Source organism: Haliotis asinina, chromosome 14, assembly GCF_037392515.1.
Source record: "Haliotis asinina isolate JCU_RB_2024 chromosome 14, JCU_Hal_asi_v2, whole genome shotgun sequence".
Classification (NCBI taxonomy): Eukaryota; Metazoa; Mollusca; class Gastropoda; order Lepetellida; family Haliotidae; genus Haliotis; species Haliotis asinina.
In genome coordinates, this window is record NC_090293.1 from 5438815 (window position 1) to 5457805 (window position 18991).

At 42.6% G+C, this 18991-nt stretch overlaps 3 protein-coding genes across 3 annotated transcripts; all 3 read left to right on the forward strand.

Annotated features, from left to right (window-relative positions):
• The first annotated feature begins 1909 nt into the window (after positions 1–1909).
• LOC137261792 (uncharacterized) lies at positions 1910–9313 on the forward strand. The gene is made up of 3 exons (XM_067799577.1): positions 1910–2156; positions 3747–3903; positions 8197–9313. The coding sequence occupies exons 1-3, from the start codon at positions 2023–2025 to the stop codon at positions 8395–8397; spliced, it is 492 nt and encodes a 163-aa protein (XP_067655678.1). The 5' UTR covers positions 1910–2022; the 3' UTR covers positions 8398–9313.
• A 1130-nt stretch (positions 9314–10443) lies between these two features.
• Positions 10444–12295, forward strand: LOC137262030 (uncharacterized). The gene is made up of 3 exons (XM_067799824.1): positions 10444–10583; positions 11154–11310; positions 12095–12295. The coding sequence occupies exons 1-3, from the start codon at positions 10444–10446 to the stop codon at positions 12293–12295; spliced, it is 498 nt and encodes a 165-aa protein (XP_067655925.1).
• Positions 12296–13601: 1306 nt separating this feature from the next.
• On the forward strand, positions 13602–15748 carry LOC137262031 (uncharacterized). The gene is made up of 3 exons (XM_067799825.1): positions 13602–13741; positions 14896–15037; positions 15545–15748. Exons 1-3 carry the CDS (start codon positions 13602–13604, stop codon positions 15746–15748), a joined length of 486 nt encoding a protein of 161 aa, XP_067655926.1.
• Positions 15749–18991: the final 3243 nt, after the last annotated feature.

Here is an 18991-nt window from a genome sequence, read left to right on the forward strand (position 1 = left end):
TACAATTTTCTTTTTTTTTTCTAAACAGTGTGAAACTGTACAGTGTTGTGTATTTTGTTTTTATTGGTTTGACTTTAAAAAAAGGGCCTGCAGGTTTCACTCAGGTTGTGTAGATTTTAAAGCCTGCAAACGATCACAGGCCCTGATGACCAACTGGCAAATGAAAGTATCACAAACACTGCATCTTATCAGCTGGAAAACCTACAGAGCCAGTGTGGATGAGGATCTTTGGAGTGGTGGTCTTGGGCGGCCCTTTTGTTTAAGATGCCCAAATTTATGATGTAACATTGCATTTATTGGGCACACCCTAATATCACTGTGTCCAGTTATATTTCTAGGTTTGTCAACACCTTGTTTGAGTGACATTTTTAAAAGTTTAGATGTGCAATAGTGAACAATATTTTATGGATGATAACTTCTTTATTGCATGACTGTGCTGTTTTGATACAGATTCTTGTACCGTTATTGTCCATAAAATATTGTTCCATATTGTCTTGATTTGGCTAATACTGGAGTAATACACGTCGTAGACATGTTCCATGTTGGGACTTCCTTCTTCGTTAGCCTTACATGCTGTGACAGGAAGAGTGTTCCAGGTGGCTTTAAACCCAATTCTCTCATCACTTTGTGGACTGCCAGATACAGATATATCTATTAGAAGAAATGATCTAATGTTAATTTTTGTTTGTTTGTTTGAAGTTAATGCCGTACACAGCAGTGTAAGCAGGCTTGTTCCACAGATGACAGAAGTGCCAGGCCAGCTTTGGGGAAGAGTTCTATATTTTGTGCTAGCCAGATGAAGAAGAGGGGTAAATAAACTCTGCACAAGAGAGAGATCAATTCTGCAATATATTACATTTAAATACAACATAATGTGTACACATTACATGAACATGAAATTAATAGAGTTAACTATATAAGGAACAGTAAGTTAAATGAATGCAAAAAAAGTGTCAAATACAATACAAATTGGTTTATTCAAATACATAATCATATTGGAAAGTATTTTATTTCAAACATTCCATGGCCTTTATAGAATTAACGATACTTTAAAATACCATCAACCAACTGAAATATTTTTGTCATGTTTATTCTTAATAAAATACTTTACAACACATAAGACTAACCTTACATTTCCTCAAGACCACATCATGTGTCCTCTGATGGAGTTGACAGCCAGAATGAAAATACTGAACCTCTTACCTTGCATGCAAAGCACTGACATAACCTCACAGCCAATGAGAAGTTCTTCACCAACTTTAAGCCAACATGTCATATTTCGGATTTCACTTTCTCAGTAAAGTACAAATTCTAGAACTTTTGGTTGAGTCCCATCCGGGATTCGAACCCGCTCCCTCAGAGTCACTCTCCTATGATCGCCAGCTCACAAAGTCAGCCACCTAACCCGCTCAGCCACCACAGTGCCTGACTCTGAGGATGCAGGTTCGAATCCCAGATGGCACTCAACCAAAAAAGTACTAGAATTTGTACCTTACTGAGTAAGGGAAATCCCAAATATGACATATGTTGTATTTGACCTCTTTCTAAATGGCATGTGTAATCATAACTTTAAGCCAATCAGTGTTGTCCATATAAGGTATGAATAGTGACCTACCCTTACACAGGTGGCGAGGCTCCCCATGGGTGGTCCTGAGGTTCCTCCCTCATTATGAAATTAATACTTGAAAGCTTATAATTAAAACCAAACACCCAAAATACTGCCGACATAAATACAGTATTTTGACCGTGTTACAGCATTATTCCTAATTGTGGCAGCAATCTCTGAATGAACAAGTCTGGACCAGACAATGCAATGCAGTGATCAACCAATTTCTCAAACAAACAAATCCAATATTCATTGCTCAAGAATTATTCATTCCCTTATTCATTTCAACCGTATACATTACAGTAGATATGCAGAGATAATATGCCTGAGAACTGGCCAGCTGGGTGTCAGAGGTGTGTGGTTGTGTCCCTGACTGTCAGGTGTTGGACAGAGTTGATTACACGGGTGTGGTAGTCATGTGTCCATACCTGCAACAGCTGACGGTAGTAGCAGCAGTGTTGGTGTTGTCAGTGTACAGTGTCAATGTCGCAGTCAAACCGGAGGATGTGGATACCGTGACGTTCCTGCTGACGGTGCATGCACCATGGAAGTGAGTAAATTACCCTCAGTTGTTCGTATAGGCGATGTCTTAATACAGCTGAGTTTGTGATACATTTGTAATTTGATAAGTACCCTTGACCAGTTCACAATTTCAGACAGTTGCGTAGATGATGCTCATGTTGCTGATCACTGGATTGTCTGGTAGAGACTCGATTATTTACAGACTGCCGCCATGTAGCTGGAATATTGCAGTGTGAAACTAAACTCACTCACTCTTCCAGTTGGGCACGTTACCCTCAGTACTACATTGTACAGAATTACCTCCCTTAGGCCTGCTGGAAACATAACAGTACCATCCTCACGAAATGGTAAACTTCTAAGCTGCTTCGCTTTCCTCCCATATCACGCTGACATCTTCCGAAAACGTCAAGAGTTATGTTTAAATGAACCAACACACAGAAACTTTCATAGCCACTTATTGTTACAACAGATGTGTACATTCAAAACATCTTTTTACCCTAGAGCACATAAGTAAGCAAGCTAGTGAATTGTCCAACCAACATTAGAATAAGATACGTGGAAGACGCGTTTGTGAAATGGGATGGGGAGCATACCTTGAACTGATCCACTACCTACTTGAAGGGGAGCAGGTTTGAAAAGTGCGTGCACGTGATTTTTGTGATCCTTGCAGTAATCACTTTCTACACAACGATTCGGAAGCTTTGCATTTCTGCTTGAGCATTTTGTATCTTGTAAACTGGACAGTGAAAAGATTTGTAAGCTCTGCAGGTATTTGAAACTTATCATGTCGCACTCTAAACAAGGCAAATGGGGTCAAGTCATTCATTCACAAACACGTGAGGTTACCTACAATCACACTACTTGCCAAAAGTAAAAGTAAAAGCCAGTGATACTACTGGTCTATCTGTCAGTACCTTGCGCAAAATATATGATGATTTTAGTACCCCGTTTTGAATTTACATAACGTTATTTCATTCCCCTCAAGGACAGCACAAACAAAATATCTATGAAATATTCACTCGCTTCACACACATACACACACACACTCACACACACACACACACACACACACATCCTAGGCTAGGAGTAGGACAGAAAGTCATCTTTATTTCCGTTAAACACAAAAGAAAATCGAGTGTTGTATTGGGTTGAGTATTGAAATCGTCAACCAGAAGTAACAAAAAGTAACCCGTTCCACAACAGCAAGAGTAGACTGATATGCTTCACAGCAGTTTATCGCCACTTAATGGTAGAATTGACTACACTGCTATTCAGATTCACGGGTTCAAATGACAGGTCGGTATTATTCTGAAGTTTGTGTCACAGTAGACTCGTAAATATTTTATCAGTGTCTTGGACGTGTAATATCATGTGTTTTGGTTTGTCAGCGGTATAGCCTTGCTTGGGGCATTCTCCACATCTGATGCCTCGTCCTCAAACAGACACACTATAATATAGTTGGAACATTGTTCACAGTGATGTTAAACCTACCTACTGACTTTGTGAATGAATACCAATATCTAACATGGAAAGATTCAGATGTGTTTTGCTCCTGTTTGTACCTAATGTAGTCAAGTGTACAAGTCACGTTTAAACCGCATTTCCCCATTGTCTGCAGCAACTGTTTTGCGACTGTGGAGACGCCAGCAATCCTACCTAACAAAGACTGGCACACTGGGAAACACGTGGACGTCGACGGCTGCGACTCAGGGCCACTTAGTTTTGTCGTCCGCAACAACTCCAACACTTATTACCCGTGCACCTGCAGCAGTATGGTAAGAATGAGACATCCTCATTACAAAAGAATCTATCTTACCTCACACATAAATGTTGTTTTCTGATTGGCTAAGCACACTTCTATAATTTTCAATGTACCCTACTGCCAGTGGCAGCTCATTCGGTACTTCTGGAGGTACTCCTCTATCTCAAACAACTTTCAATCATGCACAGAAATCACCGATGTTTTTTGCGAATGGAGATGACCCTAAATACATTTTTCTTGTTCTTGGCTTCGAAAAGATTTTGACAAATGACTCAAATGTAGTTACTGTGAATATTAAGAAGGGGAAATATGCTGCAGCAACTTCACTTAAAATCCCAGCAAGATGCAAAAATTAGAATCATGTGATTCACACAGGTTGGCTGAAGTGTACGATCCGATACCCATGCCTCAAACCATTCAGAATAAACGTTGAGGTGTTCGGTAAGTTGTCCCTCAGAGCCTATGGGTTGATCAACATTTAGGAACATTTATCTAGTATCTGTCAGCAACGTTGTAGATGAGCAAGTTATATGAACACTCAATTCGATGGGAGGACACTAGGATACTATCTACCAACAACAACAACTGGCGCCAAAGGAAACTGCAAGAGGCCATCGAGATCCGGAGACAGAAACCAGCCATCAACCGCGACCAAGGAGTGTACCTACCAAGTGCCTGGGACTTATTGATAAATTAATCTCATCTACCTGTGTACATTCTATCTATGTAATTCATGTATAGCCTATCTACCCGAGTACATACTTGTGTTTGTACATCACCAACCCTCATGTAACATGCTCACCCCCTATCGTGTGTTATGTACATCATCCTATCATGCGTAATGTATCACCATTGGCTTCCATCCTTATCCCCAATCATGTTATGTAAACATATCCAATCAACTGTAATGCATTACCATTGGCTTCCATCATTGTTATCTTAACTATCGGCTTCCTATCAGTGCTTGTTTATACTAGCTTTCGTTAACTCATTCCACTTGTTACTTTGTTATTGTTTTACCTGTACATATAAATACACCTCTGTATCCCTTTCTCAATCACCTGATGAAGGAGTAAGCATTAACTCCGAAACGTTGTGTTCTCTCATAAAGAAGTTGATATCCATAAAAATCTTCATTCTTATGTATTTTCACTTCTAAATGACATTCAAAGACCTGATACGACATCAACATGGAGATGATGCAGTCACATCCATCAACAGGTACAACCGCTCTATTAGCAAAATTGTGAAAACCAGTAATCATCTGACTTTCCTGTTACGATGCCGAGACAACAACCTCGTTCCCAGAGGATTTCAACTGTCATCTCCTGTCCCTCGCTCACCTGCCATCAACAAGATACTCCACAATGCCAGCACCAGAATAGTCAAGCACCAGATACAGCACCTACGCCGCCACAAGTCCCATCTCCATAAAGACATTGAAACCAGCAGAAGCCACCTACAAGACACCCTCGAGTCTGACCTCTACCACAAGACCCAGTCCTTAGCAGAGAAGACCAAGCAGCACCTCCATGAGAAAGTGAAAACTACCCACATCACCAAGTTCACCCAGTTACAACGTCCTTCCACCTCCAACATTCCCGAAGCTGACAACAACAACACCAACCTCAAGACAGTCATCAACCTCAGCAGCAAGCCTCTCACACCATCTCAGACATCCCTCCTTGCTAAAGGCCTGAAGTATGTCCCAGTCGCCGCCAAGATCAACACAGATGCCTTCATCACCAGCATTGAAAGTGGACTTCAACAACTGGCTCCCAATGGCAACGTAGACTACCTCCGACACCAGATTATAGACACCATCAAGCAAGCTCCCAAGCCCCGCCCCAACCTCACGCACCAAGAGAGACAGGCCATCACCGAACTCAAGAAGGATGACAGCATCACCATCACCGAAGCTGACAAGGGCAAAGCAGCAGTCATCATGGACACCCCGGAATTCCTCCAGCTCGTCAACAACAGCCTCTCAGACACCACCACCTACCTCAATATCAAGAAAGATCCGACGGCCAGACTGGAAAGACAACACAAGAAAACCCTGAAGGACCTCCATGAGAAGAGAGAAATCAACAACATCATCTTCAACCAGCTGAACCCTATCAACTCCCAAGCCCCATACGGAAGAGCCACCATCAAGATCCACAAGAACCCGCCCAAAGCCCGGATCCTAGTCTGCTCAAGAGGTTCAGTTTTCTACAACACCGCCCAGTTCCTCACACGTCTCCTCGCTCCACTTGGCAAAGATGGCAAGTCCTACATCAGCGACTCTTCATCCTTTGTCAACCAGCTGAAAGAATCCAACCCCACAGGCACCATGGTCAGCTACGACGTCGTGGACCTCTTCACCAACATCCCACTAGAAGAAGCCCTGGACATCCTTCGCAGCAAGTTAGCCAACCGGATAGATGACTTGGACACCCAGCTCACCATAGACAGCATCATCAACCTCGCCCGCAGCTGCTTTGACACCTCCTACTTCACATTCAATGGTAAGATATACAAGCAGATCCACGGTCTCCCCATGGGCTCACCTCTTTCTCCTCTCATTACAGAAATCTTCATGACCTCCTTCGAGGAAGCAGCCCTCTCCACAGCTCCGTTCCAGCCCCTCTGTTGGTACCGCAAAGTCGACGACACCTTCACCACCATCGCCTATGACAACGACCCCAATGAGCTCCTCAACCACCTCAACGACCAACATCCAAGAATCAAGTTCACCATGGAGACTGAGACCAACCAACACCTGCCCTTCCTTCCTTGATGTATCCCTCCACACCACAGACGATGGACTTAGAACCTCAGTTTACCGCAAGCCGACGCACACCGACCAGTACATCCACTACAACTCCTGCCACCACCCTCAGATCAAGCAAGCTATCATCGCCACCCTTACCAGACGTGCCAAAGCCCTCTGCCACCCCGATGCCCTAAACAATGAACTGGACCACCTCAGAAAGACATTCACCACACTCAACGGTTACCCTCCCCAGCTCGTCACAGCCACCATCAACAAGACCCTTAAGGACCGAGAACCCTGCCCCAAACCTTCTCCATCACCCTTCAGAGTAACCATACCCTACCTTGGCCCCATCAGTCATCAAATATCACGCCTCATCAAGACCAAAGCCAGCATCGATGTCACCTTCTCCAGTGGCAAGACCATCAAGACCTACCTAAAAGCCAACGGTAAAGGACCCAGCTGTGAACACCCTAACCCGAGAGGATGCATCTACCAGATCCCTTGCAACTGTGGCGACCTATACGTTGGAGAAACGCTGAGACCAATCAACACCAGAATGAAGGAACATCAGACCTCAGTCAGGAAACTCGACCAGAAATCGGCCATCTCTGAACACATTCTCAAGAACCCTGAACACTCAATTCGATGGGAGGACACTAGGATACTATCTACCAACAACAACAACTGGCGCCAAAGGAAACTGCAAGAGGCCATCGAGATCCGGAGACAGAAACCAGCCATCAACCGCGACCAAGGAGTGTACCTACCAAGTGCCTGGGACTTATTGATAAATTAATCTCATCTACCTGTGTACATTCTATCTATGTAATTCATGTATAGCCTATCTACCCGAGTACATACTTGTGTTTGTACATCACCAACCCTCATGTAACATGCTCACCCCCTATCGTGTGTTATGTACATCATCCTATCATGCGTAATGTATCACCATTGGCTTCCATCCTTATCCCCAATCATGTTATGTAAACATATCCAATCAACTGTAATGCATTACCATTGGCTTCCATCATTGTTATCTTAACTATCGGCTTCCTATCAGTGCTTGTTTATACTAGCTTTCGTTAACTCATTCCACTTGTTACTTTGTTATTGTTTTACCTGTACATATAAATACACCTCTGTATCCCTTTCTCAATCACCTGATGAAGGAGTAAGCATTAACTCCGAAACGTTGTGTTCTCTCATAAAGAAGTTGATATCCATAAAAATCTTCATTCTTAAGTTATATCTTGCTTCATACTCGGCAGAATTCCAGCTATATGGCGACGATCTGTAAATGATTATGTCTTGACCAGACAATCCAGTGATTTACAACATAAGCATCGATCTGCACAATTGGGAACCGATGGCATGTGTCAACCAAGTCAGAGAGCATGACCACCCAATCCCGTTAGGGACAAGCATTATGACAAGCATGGTCTCCTTCTGTAGGAAACATATGGCAGCCTAACACTACTATGAAGACTCCACTCTTGACTGATGCCATCTGAACCAAACTGTGCCTGCACTCTTCTTCCCTTACAGGTGGTTGACGTGACATTCTACTCCGCTGATGTCCACGCTATGCCCCCCACGTGCTCCATCTGCTGGAACGGCACCTACCTCACGCCCCACACCATGTGGGCCAACGAGTCCCTGTTGCCTGGATGTGAGACATCAGACTCTGTAGAGGGCTACCACATGACTTATTACTGGTTCCATATGATGTCCTGGCAAACTAAATAAAACAAAAAAAATAACTGCTCTGGATCTCTATTGTCTGGATATATTGTAATTGAGTCACTGAATGTTTGGTGAGACCCATGAACACAGCATGGTGCCAACAAATCAAGGGTCCTAGTCAGAGTGTATCTTGGGTTTGCACCGTGACCATAGGGTCCTTTTTAAGATCCTCTATGATTTACATTTATTACAGGTGTTACCAGTGTGTGTGTGTGTTGTTGTTTGTTTGTTTGTATAATCATTGATTAGGTGCTATTTATTATGGGTCACATTTCGCATATACACGCTCGATGGCAACAGTATTTTAGAGGCAAGCCTCTTTAGATAGCTCTTCAGGGCTGCTTCCCTTAAATAAATCTTCTGTATAAGAATCTGTTTTGACTGGTGGTAAATATGACTCCGAAGAAAAAGCCATGCTTTGTTGAAATGTTCTAGAACCTGTGCCAGTATATATAAAGGCTGGTTGTTGTGTTCACGGAATCACACACAGACTTTCACTCGGAATAATAATGAAGTTGTGTACATCTGATTCCCGAAATCGTCTTTCTTTCAAAACTTCAGACCTGTAGTCAAGATTGACACTTGTTGCCTAACTGCTCTCTGTGCAAACAAGCACCAATTAGTATATCAGTATCTCATTGTAAATGCCAAGACTCTGGTGAAGTAATATTTTACCCATTGCCTTAGATTTGTGACTCAATTGCATTGTACTAGAAATCTGTGTTGTAATTCATTGTGACTTGCTTATTGTTTGCTCAATATAGTATTGAATATTTTAGACTTACGTCAAAGTGGGTCTTGGTAGATGAGTGTTTCACAAAAAAGATAACTGCTGAATTAACTAGATCCTGTACATCCAAAACATCAACCAGAATACATTTCTTTTTCACCTGAATAAAAGAAGTTGTTCATCCAAAAACCTTGTCCTTATATAAAAGAACAATGTACCTCACAACACTATAAAACATCTAAGTAAATCCTACACATCCTACACAACACGATTGGACACATTATATCGACAAAACAACTGAACGAGGTAGATTCTGCATAATTGTTTGAAGCAGACCTTGCAGAACAATTAAACAAAGTAAGTCCTGCACAACACAGTTGAACAATGTAGATTCAGCACAACAGTTGAATGAGGTAGATTCTGCACAACACGAAAATGAAGTTGATCCCACAGAGCAAATAAGCAAAGTAGATCCTGCATCACACAACTGAACAAAGGAGATGAAGTAGATTCCGCTGAACACATTTGATCAAAGGAAATCAGCACAACACAACTGAACAAAGTAGATCCTGCACAACACAACTGAACAAAGTAAATCTTGCACAACACGAATGAAGTAGATCTTGTACAACACAAGTGAATGACGTAGATCCCACTGAAGACAACACAACAAGGTAGATCCAGCACAACACAGTTCTACAAAGTAGATCCTGTACAACGCAACTGAAGAGAGTAGATATTGCAAACACAATTAAATATATATGCTTGAGGACACAGTGAAACAAGGAACTAAGTTATCGACATGCTTTTGTCGTATATGCTATCATGAATGACTGTATACTGATATAAGGTAGCTGCATGAAACTTAAATATGTTCAAGAAAATATTTGATAATGCCTCATGAATTAAAATGAGCAGTATTCGCTGACTGGCTGGGGGTCCCATGAACGAAAGAAAAGCGTTTGCCTTGAAATGGTTAATCCGTCCCGAACCCAATCTATCACCCAAGCCCTAAAACAAATACTAGTATACCCGATATAGCCCAGAAAAGTCTAGATTATCACATTTTCTGGAAATGAAGAGAGTTTGGGCTCCTTTTCATTATACATGTTTTATGAACAGCAGTCGGATACCGCGTTTTTCTGTAAACATGTTCATTTCTGAGACAAGATGTTAGTCTATACAGAACCCTGGACGGTGAGAATTGTCCATCTGTTTTCTCGGTCCACACAGTCAAGGTCTGGTATGTTAGTATCCTGGCCGTAGTACTGCGATAATAAACATACAGAAGGGTTTAGCCTATTCCACACATTTCAAACATGTGTGGTGAGTTCCGATTATCGCTGTGTGCGGCGGCAGTGTTGGTACTCGTACTCTCCGTGTGCAGTGTCAATGTCAACCTCAAACCAGAGGATGTGACGTCACTGACGTTTCTGATGTCAGTGCACGCTCCGTGGAGGTAGGAATGATGTAATTAGCATAAATTAGGCATCGAGTATAGAGTATGTGAGTCACTTCCTTCAAAAATATCCAAGCATTATCGCGGCGAGGGTCACTAGACAATGGCTTCACACTAAAAAAGTTGGGATTGGAACCTGATATCTTTGGTTTGATTTGGAAGAGCCGCCTAAACCAGTACGTTATGCACTTAAATTGGTGTACAGTGAGCAACAAAACAAATATTACAAAAGTAAGCGTTCATGTTTATGTGTTCAATTTAAGAACTTGACAAAAAGCCAGAGTTACGTTTCTTTTGAAGTCCAGCATATTATAGTGAGTGAATTAACGTGCATATATGTTGTCCTGGGATAAATTACCCGCTATTGCCAGGTACACGACCATAGTACAAAGGTAAATTTTGTGAAAAGAACATTTACGATCGTTTGAGGTAAATCCTGTGGCACCTACCCGCTATATTAAGGTGCAGATTTGTAGTATTAAGGTAAGATGTGCTGTACTCCTATGCATTTCTGTTCTAGTCCAATTTACTCGTGACGTCTTAAACACATCTCCCCAACATCCTCTGCAGCAACTGTTTTGCAACCGTGAAGACGCCGGTAATCCTCCCCATGAAGGATTGGCGCAACGTCACACACGTGGACGTCGGGGGCTGCGACTGGGGGCCGCTCACGTTCGTCGCCCGCAACAACACCAGCCCCGACAGCCCGTGCAGCACCAGCAGCATGGTAAGAATGAGACATCTTCGTTACACCGGAACTTTCTTGACAGTCAGGATCGGACACCAGCCGAATACCCCAGTGAAGACTCCCCTCTGATACTCGGACTGACTCCTTGTGATGCTTACCTGCCTTCACTCTTACCTGTCTTGTGATTTAAACATATTTATTTCCTGGGTAGAACTGATTTTCAGTAGCCCATGCTTATCGTAAGAGACGACTGACGGGATCGGGTAGTCAGGTTCGATCACGAGGTTGACACATGTCATCGTATCCTATTTGCATTGATTGATGTTCGTGCTGTTGATCCTGGGATTGTCTGGTCCAGATCAGATTATTTACAGACTGCCGCCATATGGCTGGAATGTTGCTAATGCGACGCAATACAACCAACCACGAACTTGGAAAGGTGGATGAACACTATTTTCAACCCTTACAGACTATATTTGAACTAAATACATTAGGTGGAAGGATAATGCTTTGGTGATCGATAGACTAACGCTTAATCTGAATATTATAATTTTGAATGTAATAAACGAACCTAATTAATTTGAAAAAGAACCCCTGGGACACCAGAGATTTAGCCTGAGCTTGTGTTTAGAGGCATAGCATTGCAGAGAGGGCATGGCGGTAGGGACATGTGGTTCAGAGACTGTGAGACAAACTAGGTGATCTGATATTCCTGTCAGAAAGAGCACCTGTGTTATTGATTACTAGATGAACTATTTTAATGAGCAAAGTAACCATATACATTATGATTATTTTTTACTAAAATAGTGTCAGAATGTTGCAGAACGTTGCTGTGGTCTTTTACTCCACTGAAGTGGCCGCGTCACCCCCAGCCTGTGTTATCTGCTGGAACGGCACCTACCTCACCCCTCACACCATGTGGGCCAACGAGTCACTGTTGCCCGGATGTGAGACCTCGGACTCGGACGAAGGCTATCATATGACTTACTACTGGTTTCACATCATGTCCTGGACAACCAAATAAAACAGCGATATTTCGTGTCAAGCGTTTTATGTAGTGTAACTGCAAGACATGTACTGACAGTATTTGAGAAAATCAGTTAACGGGCAAAAGAAAGTTATCAGCGACTTAACTTGCTTGCTTGAGCGCAGTTTATCGCCAGTTGCATTCCGATCCGTCGAAAAACTCGAACTCTGCCATCGTGTGTGAGCCGATCTGAACCGACTTTCATCTGTAAAGGGCACTGTCTACCAATCGCATCTCTGCCACCGACGTACAATCCGTGCATATTGCAGTCTGACTTGATGGTGAAGACGTGTCAAGGTCGGTAGACTCCTACACCAGTCATAGAAACACTTCGAAGGAGTGTCTGCAGTTCTCATGGACATAATCTGCCTTGGTCTGCAGTTCTGACGAACATAATCTGTGTATGTCGACAGTTCTCATGGACATCATATACTTATCTGGACAGATTGTCACGATCTTGACAATGTAAGATAAGATAAGATAAGATAAGACAATACTTTACTGTCCATGTAGTGGAAGTTTTCATTGCACAGTTTCAGGTTTCAGTCACATTAAAATAAACATGAAATACCCATCTATACACAACAACAGCATCAAAGTACAGCAATGTTTACATGGTAGTATGTCCTATGTATGTCTGACAAGAGTGCACGATAATAGTGTTAAGAAGTGACAGGTATAAAAGTACCTGACGGAAGATCATATTGGGTACATGGTATTCATTGCCATGCACTGATATTTAAGAGACTGTTTCCGATTGTGAGTTTTTTTGCAAGTCATCGTTCTTATTTGGGGCGGTGGGGTGGCCTAGAGGTTAAAGCGTTCGCTCGTCACGCCACAGACATGGGTTCGATTCCCCACATGGGTACAATGTGTGAAACCTATTGCTGGTGTCCCCCGCCGTGATATGCTGGAATATTGCTAAAAGCGACATAAAGTCTTAATCACTCACTCGTTCACTCTCTCAGTCGCTCACTCTTATTTGGAGTCAGCCGGACTGAACCTTGAAACCGGAAAATTCGTCGACTTTGCCTCGTCGGTGGGTCAGATTACAGTTTGTATACGTTTGGTGGTACATCATTCATACACAATGGGGTTATACTTATGAAATAAAACCTTTCCAAAACTGTATGGACTTGCTAAATGAGGCTAAGAGCTTACAAATTGATTCAAAGTGTATTAATTCCCCGAATATCAGTGCAAGTATATTGCCTCGTATACCAGGTCTCAGCGCATGCTCCAGGTCTTATCACGCGTTTGTCTCGGTTTGTTTTAGTAAGGTTCCTTATCAGTTCTTGTGACCATGTACACAGCACTGCTCCTCACATTGCTGGTTGTTGGTTATGCGGAAGGGAAAGATGAGTCAGAAGAACTGTACGGAGATTTGGATGGAAAGGTGGGGATGAAGTTTCTTGTCACTGTGAATGACACCTGGGACGAAAAGTAAGTTGAGCGGCACTAACTTGGTAGGATTAAACTGGAGTGACGCTGACTTGTAGTGGCGATAGTGAGTTGGGTGGCGTTTATATTGTGGGAGCGCCGTTAACGTCGATCGGTTGAAGGGAGTGTCGTTATATAATGAGGAGTGCATGATTAGAGTGATGTCAAAGTGGAATGAGTAGAGCGACGTTGACGCGAAGGTGGGTTGTATAGGCCGACATTGAGTCTGCAGTTCACACGGTGTAGGTAGACTGACGTTTGGTGCAGGTCGACGTTGACGTGAGTATGCAGTTCTCACGGAGGAGGTAGAATGACATAGGGTGTAGGGCGACGTTGACTGAAGTGCGCAGTTCTCACGGAGTAAGTAGAATGGCATAGGGTCTAGGGCGACGTAGGCGTGAGTCTGCAGTTCTCACGGTGTAGGAAGAATGACATCGGGTGTAGGGCGACGTTGTACGGAGTTGTTAACTTATACTGAGCGGATGGGAAGAGCGAAGTTGTCTGACGTGTGATTAGATCGACGATGGACTAGGTACAATGACATTGATGTGTGGTCGGTTGGATGAGTCAGTATGATTTTACGCCGCTTTTAGCAATATTATAGGTGGGGGGCAGCAGGCATGGACATATTGCATCCATGTGGGGAATTGAACCTGGGTGCTCGATGTGACAAGCGAACGCTTTAACTACAAGACTACCCCATCTTGCCTCTTTGTGGTTGAGAAAAACATTGACTCGTCTTGATTGATATCGAATGACGCTGACATGGAGTGAGTAAAGCAACGCTTTCAATGACAAGAGTAAATGAGAGGGTAAGGGGAGTGAGTGAGTTTACTTTTACACCGCAGTCAGCTATATTCCTGCCATATAGCGGAGGTCTGAAAATAATCTAGTCTGGACCAGACAATCCAGTGATCAACAACATGAGCATCGATCTGCGATTAGGAACCGATGACATGTGTCAGTCAAGTCAGCGAGTCTGACCACCCGATCCCGTTAGTGGCCTCTTACGACAAGCATAGTCACCTTTTATGTCAAGCATGGGTTGCTGAAGGCAGTGGGTAAGGAATTCTCGTGTAAAGTTTTATAAAGTTATTAGAATATGTGTTCATTCTTATCATGTGATGTTTAAACTTTGGTATATATCTATTTCACAGTGGATGCATTGACACCATCGCGACCCCTATGCTACTATCCGGGGTCAAATACAACCTATCAGACGCCTTCTCCGTTGGGTCATGTGACCGAGGTCCTCTCAGGTTCAACGTCCAAAAGCTGCAGGGACAGAGGACGTCCATGGTATGGTATAAGCACCGTATTGTACGACAAGATTAGAAGAGTCCAATGCCGTTACCAAACTGATACACGTTTTCATGACAGCTCACCTGAAATGTTTAGTATACACCTTGGGGGTCGATAATGCCAAATTGAAGTAGTTTCCGTAGTGTACGTAGTTAATTTTTCACGTCCTGTTAACTCTGGTCAGTATGCACCAATAGGTTTGTCTCGGGATGGGAGGTACTAATACAGCACATTTGGTTGTCAAGGGTTAAAAACGCGGAACACAATAAAAAGTAACGCCAGTTCCGCCACTTCTCCCACTGTTCGGTAACCAGTGAGTATGGTTTTACGCCGTTTCAGCAATATTCCAGCACTATCAGGGGGCGGGGAGCACCAGAAATGAGCTTCACACATTGTACCAATGTGGGAATTGAACCCGCACCTGACCAGCGAATGCTTTGGCCTCTAGGCTACCCCACCGCCCGTTGGTATCCAAGCAACGTTAACTTTGTCCCATTTTTGCAGCAGGTGGATCTGACCTTCTATTCCTCCGTGATTGAGGACGCTTCACCCCCAACCTGCTCCTTACAGTGGAACGGAACTTACCTGGTCCCCAAAACAACAGACCCACGTGAGTCGCTTCTCCCAGGCTGCTTCGTAATGGATTCACGTGAGGGATATCACATGACCTACTACTGGTTCCACATCTTTGAGTGGGCCTTCTATTAAACCAAATTTAGCATCACACTGTTCCAGTTTGTTCTTGCACTGTTTTGTCTTGAAGTTGTTTGTTTAGCTATATTCCTGCCATACGGCAGCAGTCTGTAAATAATCGAGTCTGAACCAGACAATCCAGTGACCAACAGCATCAATCTGTACCATTGGGAACTGACGACATGTCTCAACCAAATCAGCGAGCCTGACCAATCGATCCCATTAGTCGCATCTTACGACAAGCACAGTCACCATTTATTGGGGGGTGGGGTGGTCGGGTAGCCTAGTAGCAGTTAAAGCGTTCGTTCGTCACGCCGAAGACCCGGGTTCGATTCCCAACATGGGTACAATGTGTGAACCCCATTTTCTGGTGTCCCCCGCCATGATATTGCTGGAATATTGCTAAAAAGCGGTGTAAAACTAAACTCACTCACTCACCTTTTATGGCAAGCATGTGTTGCTGAAGGCCTATTCTACCCTGAACCTTCACGGGTCCTTAATTAGAAAAGGATCAATATTTAGATGGAAATATATCTCTTACATACAGGCAGCTGTTTGTGGGATTTGTAATCTTTGTTGTGAACTTGTAACAACTTAACATCTGCTAATTTAAGTCTTTACTGATGTTATATCTTATATGAAAATCACTTGATACACTTGTTTACAGACATTGTATCATCTGTCTGTGTATCACAGTATGAAGGTGTGCGCTTGTTTACGCTCCACTACTTATGTGGTCCTCTGTTCCGTCATTGTTGTACCAGGAGTTGCAAATGGCTCACAAGAACAGACTGAAATCAGATGTAAGTTCCTAGTCACCACATTGTTGTCTCACACGCAAAATCTGGAGCATCCATGCATTGTGCTGTATATGGGAAGAACTTGGAAAGTCTCCAAAGTTATTGTCCCAAGACACAGCCATTGGGTCTTTGCTGTAACAAGCAAGGCTACCCTACAACCCTCCCCTACATTTTAGCAGCCACCCATTTGAATAAGTACAAGTGTATGTGAAAATAATTCAATCATTTTAGCACCTGTTAATTTGTACCTATGATTTAATAAGAAGTGGGCTTCACTCACTTGTGTCAATGTAGGGAATCAAACCTGAGTCTGGTGTGTTAAGCGAATACCTTAGCCACTAGGCTACACTGCCCCAAATCAGTGTTGAATAGCAGCTGTCATCCTGCTTATTAGAATGACCTGAATGAGGTGTCACATTCAACACTATTCCACATCAAGGTTGCCTGGAAGTAGGCATTGTGGCTAAACACCACACTCAGGTAGTATGTCAGAACTGATTCTGGGCCATAATACCAGTGATTCATAGTAACAGCTCTAATCTACAAAATGAGGACAGATGTATCAATCATGTCAGCAATCCTGACAACTGGTACCTTTATGTGCAACAAGTCACACCTTAACCTGATTTTCTGTCAATCTGTTTGGACACTGTCTGCCACAAGGGATCATGTGCTGGTGTGTGGTCCTGTGCATAGAGCTCAGGCACAAAATCAGTTGAAGTTAAGCAACATTGGCTTCGGAGAGTCCTTGGATGGGTGATTGTGTTCAGCAACTTGACTCACATGTTATACATGCAGTCTCACATTAGACAAGTGAGTTTTTTCAAAATTGCCTCTGCTCACCCTGCAGAAAATGGGTGCCCGGCGGGATAAGTCATGTGACTATAACCAAGTGCCTAACAGGCAGGGTTTTCTGGGGTTTTGAGCATGCACAAGTGTGTGGATACAGACAGTTATTAAATAGCCATTATTACTATCAGTACAATAAACAAAGAAAGTAAGTACAAAATACTTTATCAATTCAAATAAACTGAATCAGAACTTATTCTTGTACATCATCCACATAGGCACTATGAGGAAATGAGGCTCACGATGATACCACATATATTGGCACAGAAAAATGTCATTCATCCATAATGAAAACAATGGACAGTCAAAGCGTCTAGAAAGTTAGGATCAACAGTAAAATTAACAATATTCTAATTGGTTGTAACAGTTTTGTAACAGGTAACTTAAAATCTCAGTCATGCTTACTTGAAGCTGCAATGAAAACACTGCATATGAAAAGGTAGCATGACTGGTAGCTTGTTTAGGACCATTTGACTATCTCATGACCTGTAACATAACATGCAGTTAAAGGGGCACTGATGCGGAGCGAATAATGCTTCTCGCCAACGGTCTAATTACGAAAGCAGACCGCAAATTGGTCAGCGCCCACTCCTTCGACCGTGACGGACAAAGGAACTGGGCTCCTGTCCATATTAGCAGAATTTCTTCACCTAAACAGTCAGGAGGCCGGATGCCCATCACAAGCCATTTGTTTAAAATATCCATGGTATTCCTTGTCTGATTGTAACCAAATATCCCAGCAGTGTAGTTCTTTTCGGATGCTTGGATGGTATACTTACTGATCCAATTTGATCCTATTTCTGTGTTTGTAACCTCGATATTTAATCATGTTACATGCAAATATGATGTCTACAGGCACGTAGCAAGCCATTTGTTTCAGTACGGAAGATTGCAAAGCTTTATATTTAGGTAGTTTTGAGTGTTGGTTCAGCTGTGATAGCAAATAGCATACGTAAATTTTGGTAGCTATAGTAGCTACAATGGTTTATTATTTATGATAATAAAACACACAGTTGATTTATTTGAATTCGTAAACAAAAAAAAAACGATGACTTTGCCTTTGGTAGAGAAATCTGAAAATTGTCTTACGTAAAAAAAACTTATTTCACCTATTTACCCAAGTACACAGCAAATGCCTGTATGTATTCCTTACGTAACGAAATTCCGTTGGTATCCTCAAAACAGTTCCGGCCCATAAGTGTTTTCAGGCTGCATGCGACACAGAGATTACATCTTCCTTGCTGTAACTCGCGTTTGATGGTGTAAACCTACACGTGTTATTTGTCATCATTCTCTTGATGGTCAATTCATGAATTTATAACAAGTATAATTAGTAGCAACACCAATTCGGTTACTCAACAAAGGTTCCCATTTGGCATTTCTCCTGTCTGGAGTAAATACTCAACAGTATAAATTAAGGTCTGTAATGGCAAATGTATTGTATGTTATGTAATATGTGCATGTAAGTGATGCAAGAGGGTTTATCAGCTGAGTTACAAAAACAAACATCGATCAAAGGATTAACCGATAACACACTGATTGATTAATTACTTTTATCTTCTAGCGGATTTGTCAAAAGGCAGTGTGTGTAGATGACTACACCCTGTCG